Source organism: Macaca fascicularis, chromosome 5, assembly GCF_037993035.2.
Source record: "Macaca fascicularis isolate 582-1 chromosome 5, T2T-MFA8v1.1".
NCBI lineage: Eukaryota > Metazoa > Chordata > Mammalia > Primates > Cercopithecidae > Macaca > Macaca fascicularis.
In genome coordinates this window covers 57,971,437-57,983,778 of record NC_088379.1, presented here as the reverse complement: position 1 = coordinate 57,983,778, position 12,342 = coordinate 57,971,437, and the positions used below count along the sequence as shown (strand labels likewise).

At 43.0% G+C, this 12,342-nt stretch overlaps 1 protein-coding gene across 3 annotated transcripts in view; it reads right to left on the bottom strand.

Annotated features, from left to right (window-relative positions):
* The window catches only part of PPEF2 (protein phosphatase with EF-hand domain 2), a 39,151-nt gene extending 30,606 nt beyond the window's left edge, over positions 1 to 8,545 (bottom strand). For all 3 annotated transcript variants that reach the window (XM_005555031.4, XM_074039851.1, XM_074039852.1), the window contains exons 1-2: positions 8,410 to 8,545; positions 2,679 to 2,791 (exon numbers count right to left, since the gene is read on the bottom strand). In XM_005555031.4, the coding sequence (XP_005555088.3) occupies positions 2,679 to 2,733 (55 nt within the window). In that variant the 5' untranslated portion in view covers positions 2,734 to 2,791; positions 8,410 to 8,545. The remainder of the gene's footprint in view (positions 1 to 2,678; positions 2,792 to 8,409) is intronic.
* Between the last annotated feature and the right edge of the window lie 3,797 nt (positions 8,546 to 12,342).

Below are 12,342 nucleotides of genomic sequence, written 5' to 3'. Positions count from 1 at the left end.
AGAGATTCCTGGTAAACATGCAGGTTGCTACACCTCACCCTGGACCTGCAACATCAGAATCTCTACAGGTGGAATCCAGGAAGGAATCTGAAGGTTTAACAAGCTCCGTACTTAATTCTTACTTGTGCTAAAGTTAAGGACCACTGAGGAAGATCATGGACATCAATGTTGTCTGCTAACGCCTTGCCCTGAGCATTTTAAGGCCAGTGTTGCCAGTGATGAGACATACGTATTATATTCTCAGTCTTGCTTTGGCCACTCAGGCAGCAGAAGTGGGCAACACCTTTCATTCTCCCTCTTCTTTTCTTCCTCCCAGTTGGCTATCTGGTAGGGTGTGGCGGGGAGCTGGCTTGCTTTTAACTGAGATGGGCTCCGGATCTTTTAAAATCCTTTAACCCATTATGTATTTTTAATAGCACAATGCAAAAATGTATAGGCCCTTCTTACTTGGGCCATGTGTAAACTAAATTATTAGGGTACAAATTACAAATACACCTGGGCTGTAAAAACTCTACATGTAACAACACTGTGAGAAAATTGTGAACCAAGGCAATGCACAGTAGGGTGTGGGAGAACAGATAAATTATTTAAGAAAAATAGAACAGAGAATTTTTTTGATGGTTACCCTCTTATTTTTATCATCTTGTCAAGAATATTTATGTCTCTCTATACAACACTGATTTAAAGGGAAAAAAATGATGCCTTTAGGAAGAAGTACCTTTCTCTAATGGAAGTATAAGCTTGCCAAAAGGTAACCAATAAAAAATTAATGAATTATGACATCCCTTTAAGGAAAATAGCCTAATATGGACTTCCAATAAGAAACGGCATGCTTAAGCAGATGTAGGACTCCCTCACACTCCAACACATTAAAAAAGCTGCATAAAATGAGCTAAATTTCTTTTTAACTGACAGTTGAAATCAAAAGCATTGAAGGGAGATCTCCGGGTGCCAGAAATGAAGACAGAACCCATAACCAAAGGCAGTTACAGGCATTGAAGTCAGGCAGGCCCGAGGGGAATCCACATGTCTCAGGAGCTGGGGGTTTAACACCCAGGGGATGGGAGTGAGTTCTTGGATTCTGTGCATGGCAGGGAGTGGTAAATGGACTGTCTGTGAAAAGGCAGGAGCTGGGGAAGTTTCTGTACCTTGCGCGATCTAATAAATCTCTGCCTACCAGCCCCTGTGGTAGCAGGAGGTGAGCTGGCCTAGAACTCAGTGAGATAGGAAGTCTCAACCTGTGGCGTGTGTGGGTTGAATTCATGTTATTCACAAGATAAGGAAATCCTGAGCTGAAGCTAATTCCAAAATTGGCCCAGACAAATGACAAACTGGGAAAAAATGTTTGCAATTTATATCGAAGTTTATATCCCTACCATATTAGAAATGGTTTCACTCGGTCACCCAGGCTGGAGTGCAGTGACATGATCATAGCTCACTGCAGGCTTGAACTCCTGTGCTCAAGCAATCCTCCCACCTCAGGCTCCCAAGTATCTAGGACTACAGGTGCTCACCACCACACCCAGCTAATTAATTTTTTTTTTTTTTTTGCTGGGCGTGGTGGCTCGTGCCTGTAATCCCAGCACTTTGGGAGGCCGAGTCAGGCAGATCACCTGAGTTCAGGAGTTCGAGACCAGCCTGATCAACATGGTGAAGCCCTGTCGCTACTAAAAATACAAAAAGTTAGCCAAGCATGGTGGCACCCGCCTGTAATCCAAACTCCTTGGGAAGCTGAGGCAGGAAAATTGCTTGAACCCAGGAGGCGGAGGTTGCAGTAAGCCAAGATGGTGCCATTGCAATCCAGTCTGGGCGACAGAGGGAGACTCGGTCTCAAAAAAAAAAATTTTTTTTTTAGGTCGGGCATGGTGGTTCACACCTGTAATCCCAGCACTTTGGGAGGCCGAGGCAGGTGGACCACCTGAGGTCAGGTGTTCAAGATCAGCCTGGTCAATATGGTGAAACCCCGTCTCTATTAAAAACAAAACACAAAAATTAGCCAGGCATGGTGGCGAGCGCCTGTAATCCCAGCTACTCAGGAGGCTGAGGCAGGAGAATTGCTTGAACCCAGGAGGTGGAGGTTGCAGTGAGTAGAGATGGTGCCACTGCACTCCAGCCTGGGCAACAGAGAAAGACTCCGTCTCAAATTTATTTATTTATTTATTTATTTTAGAGATGGTATCTTGCTCTGTCGCCCAGGCTGCTTTCAAACTCCTGGGCCCAAGTGAGATTCTCTCATCTCAGCCTCCTAAAGGGCTGGGATTACAGGTGTGACCCACAACTCCTGGCCTATTGTTTTAAAAAAATTGTTAGATTAGCCACTAGAGGGAGCTCATGCTTCCTTCTTCCCACCTCATGACCTTTGGACATCCTCTACCTTCTGCTTGGAATGTGTTTCATCCCCTCTTTGCCCAACCTTATTTCATTCATTTGTACTTGGGTAGTTTGGGATCAACCCCAATGGACTACACTAACTCCCTGAGCAAATTTTGATTCTGTCAAATATACTTCAATTGGACATTTTGGTGGGCATGTCACAAGAAGGAGAAGCTGACCTCTAAGAGTTAGCCTGAGGAGAAATGTAAGGGTTTTCTGCTTCTACCCTGAGAACCCCCAACCCTCTCCATGCAATATGGGCTTTGCAGTACCCACAGCTGGTTTGGAAAGTGGGAAACACTTACTTCTCTCTGCATTCTGGAAAGCAGAATGATGTCGGGTGGAGGTGCCGCTTCCCATAGTTGAAGCGCAGTGCTCCTGCAGGACGCAGCAGATCCAGAGGACAGTGAGCTGTTTGCTGACAAAAAGAAGAGAGAATCTGTAATAGGAGATTCAGGCAGAGTATTAAATCGGGTGGGCCAAATTGTCTATGAATCATGTGAGATCATCCTCCCCACCTCTCCAGTCTCAGTGCATAAGACGTTCCTCCCCTGAGAGTTCCCTCCATTTGTCATTCCCTAGGTCTCCCGTTTTCACCCTTTCCACTGCCTTTTCTTTTCAGTCTAGAAACATACTGAAATCTCTTATTCTGCATTCTCAAAGCAATTCATCTGCCACCTCCTCCTCCCTTGACCTCCTATATTCCTCTGTCACCCAACCTCTCTTCTCTTCTCATCCAGATTTATCTCAAGCGTAGACTACAGATTTTCTCTTTACTTCCCCTCAAAATCACCCTTTTCATCCTCACTGTTGATCAAAGCCTTTCCTGATGTCTCTAATGCCTTCATCTTTTCAGTCGTTACCTTGCCGGAACAGCGAGGCCATTTGTCTCCATAGGCCACACCTTTCTTTCTTTCTTTCTTTTTTTTTTTTTTTGAGATGGAGTCTCTCTCTGTCGCCCAGGCTGGAGTGGCGTGATCTTGGCTCACTGCGAGCTCTGCCTCCCGGGTTCATGCCATTCTCCCCTCTTCAGCCTCCTGGCCAATTTCGTTTTTGTATTTTTAGTACAGACGGGGTTTCACTGTGTTAGCCAGGATGGTCTCAATTTCTTGACCTCGTGATCGGCTCACCTCGCCTCGGCCTCCCAAAGTGCTGGGATTACAGGTGTGAGCCGCCGCGACTGGCCAGGCCACACCTTTATTTCAATTCTACACCTTGAGCTTCTGTGATACCAAACTCTTGTGTTTGTTCCCATCTTTCTGACTTCTTATTCTCTCTGCTTCTTGAGCTCACTTTCCTCTGTCTGTGCCTTAAATGTTGATTTTTATTTGCATTCTAGTCTCAAATATCTGTTGATCTCACTTGGTATATGCTCCCTGGCTGGTTTAATTAACTCTCACATTTTCAGCTATCACTTCCTACCTCTTAGATCTCTGTCTCCATGCCAGATGATCCCTCAACTTCAGCCCCACATACTCAGCTCCCTGAACTTTCACTGGGGTGTCTCAGACTCCAAACATAACCCATTTTCCAGGCCAGTTGCAGTGGCTCATGTCTGTAATTCCAGCACTTTGGGAGGCCAAGGTGGGCTGATCACTTGAGACCAGCCTGGCCAACATGGTGAAACCTCATCTTCACTAAAAATACAAAAAAAATTGGCCGGGCGCGGTGGCTCAAGCCTGTAATCCCAGCACTTTGGGAGGCCGAGACGGGCGGATCACAAGGTCAGGAGATCGAGACCATCCTGGCTAACACGGCGAAACCCCGTCTCTACTAAAAACACAAAAAATTAGCCGGGCGAGGTGGCGGCGCCTGTGGTCCCAGCTACTCTGGAGGCTGAGGCAGGAGAATGGCGGGAACCCGGGAGGCGGAGCTTGCAGTGAGCTGAGATCTAGCCACTGCACTCCAGCCTGGGCGACAGAGCGAGACTCCGTCTCAAAAAAAAAAAAAAAAAAAAAAAAAAACAAAAAAATTAGCCAGATGTGGTGGTGCACACTTGTAATCCCAGCTACTTGGAAGGCCGAGGCAGGAGAATGGCTCGAACCTGGGAGGCAGAGGTTGCAGTGAGCCACGATATGGAACCACTGCACTCCAGCCTAGGCAATAGAGCAAGACTCTGCCTAAAACAACAACAACAAAAAACACACATCTTCCCCAAAAGCCTCATCTCTCTTCTCCCCTTTCTTCAAACTCTGTACTTTAACTACCATGACCTCTGTGTTTTTGCTCTTACCTGGAATATTCTTTTTATCCCACTTCTCTTAAGCTGGCTAACTTTATTCATTCCTAAAGGCTCACTTTAAGCATCACCTTCCTTAAAGAAGCCAGCTTGACATGCCCCTCCTCTGAGCTCCTGAATATCCTGTTCACATTTCCATCACTGCAATACCATATTACAGTCTTTAATCTCGTATCTCTGTACTATTAGACTGTGAGTTCCTTCAGAGAAAGACTGCAAGCAAATTCATCATTTTAACCCCAGGATTTAGCACAGTGCCTGACATATAGTAGGGATTCCATAAATATTAACTGAATAAACTTTATGCCTTATTTATTTTTTACTGACATGTTATAATTGTACATATTTATGGGATACAATGTGATATTCTGATACATGTATACATTGTGTGATCAAAGCATGGTAATTGGCATATCCATCACCTTAAACATTTATCATTTCTTTGTTATGAGGACATTCAAAATTCTCTCTTCTAACTATTTGAAATATACAATGCATTATTGTTAGCTATAGTCACCCTACTGTGCAATGGAGTGCCAGAACTTATTCCTTCTATCTAACTGTAACATTGTACCTGTTAACCAACTTTTCCCATCTCCTGCTTCCTTCTATTTTCCCTAGTCTTTAGTAGCTACTATTCTATGCTCAACTTTCATGATCTCTTTTTAGCTCCCACATATGAGTGAGATCATGCAGTATTTGTCTTTCTGTGCCTGGCTTATTTCACTCAACATAATGTCCTCCAGGTTCACCCATATTGTCACACAGAACAGGATTTCATCCTTTTTGTGGCTGAATAGTATTCCATTGTGCATATATACTACATTTTCTTCATCCATTCATCCACTGATGGGAATATAGGTTGATCCTATGTCTTGGCTATTGTGAACAATGTTACAATAAACATGAGCATGCAGATGTCTCTTCAAAATACTGATTTCACTTCCTTTGGATATACATCCAAAGTGTAGTGGGATCATTATGCTATATTTCTTTTTATACAACAAAGACGACACTTTCTCTAGTTCTTCTTCAGGAGGTAATGTGAGATGTACTGACTTAACATCAAGAGTGAATTCCACTTCTTTTATTCTTTTCTCTACCTCATTTCTACCCCATTCTCCTCCCCTATTTTTGAAGGTTGTGGTATTGGGGATTATCAAAGAGTTGTTGTCTTTTTCTTTGCAAATCAAAATTAAAGTCTCACCTTGCTTATGTTGGCTAGTTTATTTTGAATAAATAACCAGAGGAAAAAAGGCTGTAATCTCTTTTTGTGTGCCAAATGGTTCCCAGTTCTATGAGATGTCATGAAACCAGAATCTGAGTTTGGGTAAAGTGAGAAGCCATCATGTCCAAACCAACAAAACTGCTCCTAAATATTTGCACAGTTTTAGAACTAGAAGGGACTTCAGCAATGATTCTGCTTGTTAATGACTCACAATTGCTTTGATACATTGGTAACTTGCCTGCATAGCCAAGTTGTGTATTTAAGAGTGTTTGATGTGGGTGAGAATTTTTGTTCACCTTCTCACTCAATTTTGGACACTTAAACTCTCAGAGACTCAGGTTTCTCATCTATATATCTTCAAGGATCATAAATAATATATTTAAAGTACTTAGTATACAGTAAAACCTCAATATATATTGATGGACTGAATCTGGTATCATATTTATCTTTAAATATCAACAATCAAAAACATGTTCTTGGAGGCAGTAAAAGGCATACTATTTCAATGCAACATGAATCAGTGGGATGGATAGTGATTATTGCTGGGTCAAAGATTCTTGTTAAATAAATCCTCTTTTGCCCTTAGGCAACTTTTTTCTCATGAATTTATAAATTCAAAAATGGTGGCAGAATAAGATGACCTACAAAGAATTTATTGGAGATAGAAGTATAGCATTGCTCTAGAGTAAGGAAGTTGATATCTATCATGGACCAATAAACTCTTTAGAACGACCACAAGAGATGAAATAAATGAAATCTCCCATCAGGTAGTTGTAACTAACTCTTGGTGACCTTTTGTCACCAAGGACAAAAAGGATATGTTTTCCTATGTCATGTGGAAGGGGGAAAGGGGTACCTAGTTACCATTATAACAACAAAGGCACAGGTGATCCCTGCCTTGGGGCTCCATGGTCTCATCTGTTTCTCTGTTATTTATGGATAATGGTAACTTCATTACAGGGTTGTTAGGAGCGTAAAGTGAGGTTATATATGAGGAGTACTTTTCAAATGTTTGTTATCGTCATGAAAAACATAGATAAGGAACTTTCTTAAATGACATCCTCAGAAATCTCTTAAAGTCCTTCTCCTCCTCAAATAAAAAGCACCTTAAGTAATTATCAGTAAAGAATCGAAAAAATACATCACGATGCTTTAAAAACAATGGAATTGTATTCCACCATGACAAAGAACAAGGCAAGTCGATATGCAATCATGTGAAAACAGCCCCAAGATACATTGTTACATGAAGAAAAGCAAATTCCATAAGAGCATGTCTAGTGTGATACCATCTGTATAAAAAAAGTCAGTAAGTATATAAAAATAAAAGACTATACACCAAGCTATTAACAGTAATTACCTCTGAAGAATGAGGTTGGGTGAGAGATTTCCATTTTTAGCTTATATACATCTATTACAGCTTTTATAATTAAAAATCAATAAATATTTTTCTAAAATTTTTACACATAAGAAAAATTAGAAAGTGGCTCTGACTAGGTATCACATATGGCTGCTTAAGAGAAGAAGATGGAGTCATCTACAGACAAACAGAGAACATTCTAGAAATCAATAAGAAAAATGGCCAGGCGCAGTGTCTCACACCTGAAATTCCAGCACTTTGGGAGGCTGAGGCAGGTGGATCACCTGAGCTCAGGAGTTCGAGACCAGCCTAGCTAAGATGGTGAAACCTTGTCTCTACTAAAAATACAAAAATTAGCTGGGCATGGTGGCACGTGCCTATAATTCTAGCTACATTATTCGGGAGGCTGAGGCAGGAGAATCTCTTGAACTGTAGTGAGCCAAGATTTCGCCACTGCACGCCAGCCTGGGTGACAGAGTGAGACTCTGTCTCAAGAAAAAAAAAAAAGAGAGAGAAATGAATAGAAAGGAGAAGTAGAATAATTCTCAAGGGAAAAAAACTAAAAACGTGAAAACGTCATAAAGTCAGCCATGGAAAATGAGCTTGAGGGAGCCTGAGATTGTTGAATTAGCACCTTTGGTAATCACCAGCTGTCTTCTCCCCCTGGTGATTTCCCAAGCTGAGCCATCTCTCCAGGTGATTAGCATATCCACCCAAAGTGGGTGAGGCCCCTTCTCCTTCTAGAATTTGACTTAGCATCATCAATGCCTTACATTATCATGAAAAACAAAAATTAGCTGGGCGTGGTGGTGTGGCATGCCTGGGGTCCCAGCTTCTCAGGAGGCTGAAGTGAGAAGACTGCTTGAGCCCAAGAATTTGAGGCTGTAGTGTGCTATGATCACACTTACGAATAGCCACTGCACTCCAGTCTGGGCAACATAGTGAGACTCTGTCTCTTAGGAAAAAAAAAAAGTGTTAATCTGTCCACCAAGTGAGCCCAAGAAATCCAGGGCAGAATGGTCACCCAGCACTTGAAGATCTCATCACACAGATAGCAAAGACCCCATCTGGATGAGTTGATAGATAACAGAGGAGCTGTCTTTGACCTTTGTCACCAAAACAACTCTGTATTTATTTCCTAGGTAAAAACATAAATTTGTCGCCCTCCTGGCCTCACTCATTTCTACTTTAGGCTAGATAGAAAGTTCTTACCTTCTTTGCTGGGTTTTTTATTTACCATGAGACACAACAAGGGCGTGATCTTTAACATGCGGGCGTGATCCCCATCCTGTCTTCAGAGTTGGCTGAGGGATCCCAGGCTGATCTGATTTCTTTTAGACCTACAGAGCCAATAAAGAAGGTGCAGCCCTAGTCTGGCATGTTTTCTCCCTGAAAAGCAATGGTGACATTCACAGCCCTGGCGAAGCATTCACAGTGACAGGGAAGAAAATTCAGGCTTCCTGCCTCGAAGCAGTAGGCACCCCCCGATGTCAGTCAGATCAGGTCTCCAAGGAGGATTTGAAGGGGGCGATTACATAGTCGGGTGGTTTCTCTAACCGCACCCACGTCAGTCCTAAATCTTCTTATTCTCCTGGATTAGAAGACTGTGTTTCCTAGGCCACGTCTGAGAAGCCTGAGCTCCTTAGCCCCAAAATAGCAGAGTGCTGACAAGACACAGGGGCCTAGGGACTCTTGAGTCCAGGGGGAGTCCTCAGCAGAAGCCACATAGGAGGCATTCTTTGTTGTGGCTGGCTTTTCTATTTGCAAAGCCTGCTTGAACTATCCTGCCCTTTCTATGGACACTTTCCTTAGGATATAACCTAAACTGTGGTTAGTCACTATTCTTGGACAACTTACTTTTTCAGTTAATCTAAGATGCTTGTGTGTGTGTTCCGGTAGGTATTAAATGCACCATGGAAATTCTCAAAGAAAGTGATACTCTGTTTACTTGTCTATATCTAGTAGGTCACGTTTGTTAATTATTATTGTTATTATTTGAGACAGTCTTACTCTGTCGCCAGACTGCAGTGCAGTGGCACAATCTCAGCTCACTGTAACCTCTGCCTCCTGGGTTCAGGCAATTCTCATGCCTCAGCGTCCCGAGTAGCTGGGATTACAGGCACCCCCGCTGCCATGCCCGGCTAATCTTTGTATTTTTAGTAGAGACAGGGTTTCTCCATGTTGGCCAGGCTGATTTCGAACTCCTGGCCTCAAGTGATCCGCCCGCCTTGGCCTCCCATAGTGCTGAGATTACAGGCGTGAGCCTCCACACCCTGCCTAAATTTGTTAGTTCTGTTAACTCAAATCCTCTTTATCTTTATTTATTCTTCCTGATCTGGCCATCTTTGAAAGAGTTATTTTGAAGATTTCTATAACAAGTACAGATTTAGTAAATTATCCTTGTATTTGTCTTTGCATTATACATTTTGAAGCTATATAATTAGATATTAAATTTAAACCATGTAAAATTGCCACTCTGCCTTTTAAAATTCTTTTTGCATTAGATTCTCTTTTGTCTGATATTAACATTTTCACATTAGCTTATTTATTTATTTATTTATTTTGAGATGGAGTCTCTGTTGCCCAGGCTGGAGTGCAGTGGCGCAATCTTGGCTCACTGCAAGCTCTGCCTCCCAGGTTCATACCATTCTCCTGCCTCAGCCTCCCGAGTAGCTGGGACTACAAGCGCCTGCCACCACACCCGGCTATTTTTTTGTATTTTTAGTAGAGATGGGGTTTCACCGTGTTAGCCGGGATGGTCTCCATCTCCTGACCTCATGATCTGCCCGCCTTGGCCTCCCAAAGTGCTGAGATTTCAGGCGTGAGCCACCACGCCCGGCCTAGCTTAGTTTTTGCTAGTGGTTGACTGCTAACATTCTTTCTCCAAGTTGACTAAAAGACTGATAAAATCCTGTATTACTGAGAGTATGAGAAAAAGGACCCTCTCCATATACGATTTCTGGGATCATTAAAATGTTTCACTTTTTGGAAATTAAATTAAATTTTAATTTCAATTTATTAAATTACATATTTAAAATATGTAAACCCTTTAATCTAGAAATTATACTTCTAGGCCGGGCGCGGTGGCTCAAGCCTGTAATCCCAGCACTTTGGGAGGCCGAGGCGGGTGGATCACGAGGTCAGGAGATCGAGAATATCCTGGCTAACATGGTGAAACCCCGTCTCTACTAAAAATACAAAAAACTAGCCCGGTGTGGTGGCGGGCGCCTGTAGTCTCAGCTACTTGGGAGGCTGAGGCGGGAGAATGGCGTGAACCCGTGAGGCGGAGCTTGCAGTGAGCCGAGATCACGCCACTGCACTCCAGCCTGGGAGACACAGCCAGACTCCGTCTCAAAAAAAAAAAAATAATAAAAGAAATTATACTTCTAAGTATCTTACAGAATTGTACACCCATGCAAAAATCTATATAAGGATTTTTATTACTATATAATTTGTGATCAGGAAAAGTTGGAAAATAACCTAAGAGATTTTTTTATGTGGTATTACCCACATTTTCTAGTTTCCATATTGATGCTTTGACATTTTCGGGCCTTGTTGACCAGGGAGAGACTACCCCTCCCAGGATTAGCTGATCCCTAGAGATGCAAACTAACCAATCGAGAGCCCTACCGCCGAATCCCTTCTTTTCTAGACTTTTATACTCAAGGCCACGATCTCTCTACCCTAATCACCCTGACGTCATATATCAGACAACTCAGGGCAGTCTACAGTCAAGAGTCAGCTGACACTATTCCAACTAGCTAGTCCTCCACCTGCTTAGCCGCCTTACCCTGCCTCACCCTTTCCTTCCCTTGAAAACCACAGTTCCCCTGTCCTCTGCCTGTGACCAACCTCGGTGTTCTCTCCCGAGGCTGTGCAGTGTGACCCCTCCTCTTGGGAACGAGGACTAATAAGCTATCTTTTAAATGGCAATTGTTCCCTGATCTGTTGGCCTAATCATACCTGAATAAAAATAGAATCTACATTTTAAAACGTTTATGCATTTTTAAATGTCTTAATGAGTACAGACAGCAGTTATCACTGAGGGTACTCATGGGGAGAGTGCCATCTACAAGTGGGGAAGAGAGGCAGAGGATCACATTATGTACTGTTTGGTTTATTTTTATACTAGAAATCTGTTACTTGTGTACTTTTTTTTTTCTGAGACAGAGTTTCACTCTTGTTGCCCAGGCTGGAGTGCAGTGGCACGATCTCGACTCACTGCAACCTCCGCCTCCCGGGTTCAAGCAATTCTCCTGCCTCAGCCTCCTGAGTAGCTGGGATGACAGGCATGTGCCACTACACTTAGCTAATTTTGTATTTTTAGTAGAGACGGGGTTTCTCCATATTGGTCAAGCTGGTCTCAAACTCCCGACCTCAGGTGACCCACCCGCCTCAGTCTCCCAAAATGCTGAGATTACAGGCGTGAGCCACCATGGCCGGGCACTTGTGTACTTTTTAAAAACAGAAGATTTTGAAAATCAACTCTCTCCATCTTCCATGCAAGTTCTGTAGGCCCAGCCATTTTAATTAAAAAATATATATATATATTTTGAGAAAGGGTCTCACCTGCCCAGGTTGGTATGCAGTGGCACAATCACACCTCACTGCCGCCTTCACCTTCCTGGACTCAGGCAATCCTCTTGCCTCAGCCTCCCAAGTAGCTGGGATCACAGGCGTGTGCCACCACACCCGGCTAATTTTTGTACTTTTTTTTAGAGATGGGGTTTTGCTATGTTGTCTAGGCTGGTCTTGAGCTCATGCAATCCACCCGTCTCGGCCTGCCAAAGTGCTGGGATTACAGGTGTGAGCTGCTATGCCCTGTCAAAAATTTAAAATTTTTTTAAATTTTTTGAATTAATTAATTAATTTTAGGGCAGGTGTGGTGGCTCATGCTTGTAATGTCAGCACTTGAAAGGGTAGATCACTTGAGGTCAGGAGTTCAAGACCAACCAGACCAACATGGCAAAACCCTGTCTGTACAAAAAATACAAAACATTAGCAGGGCATGGCTGTGTGTGCCTGTAGTCCCAGCTACTAGGCAGGTGGAGTTTGCAGTGAGCTGAGATCACACAACTGCACTCTGGCCTGGGCAATTGAGTGAGACAGTGTCTCAAAATAAATAAATAAATAAATAAATAAATA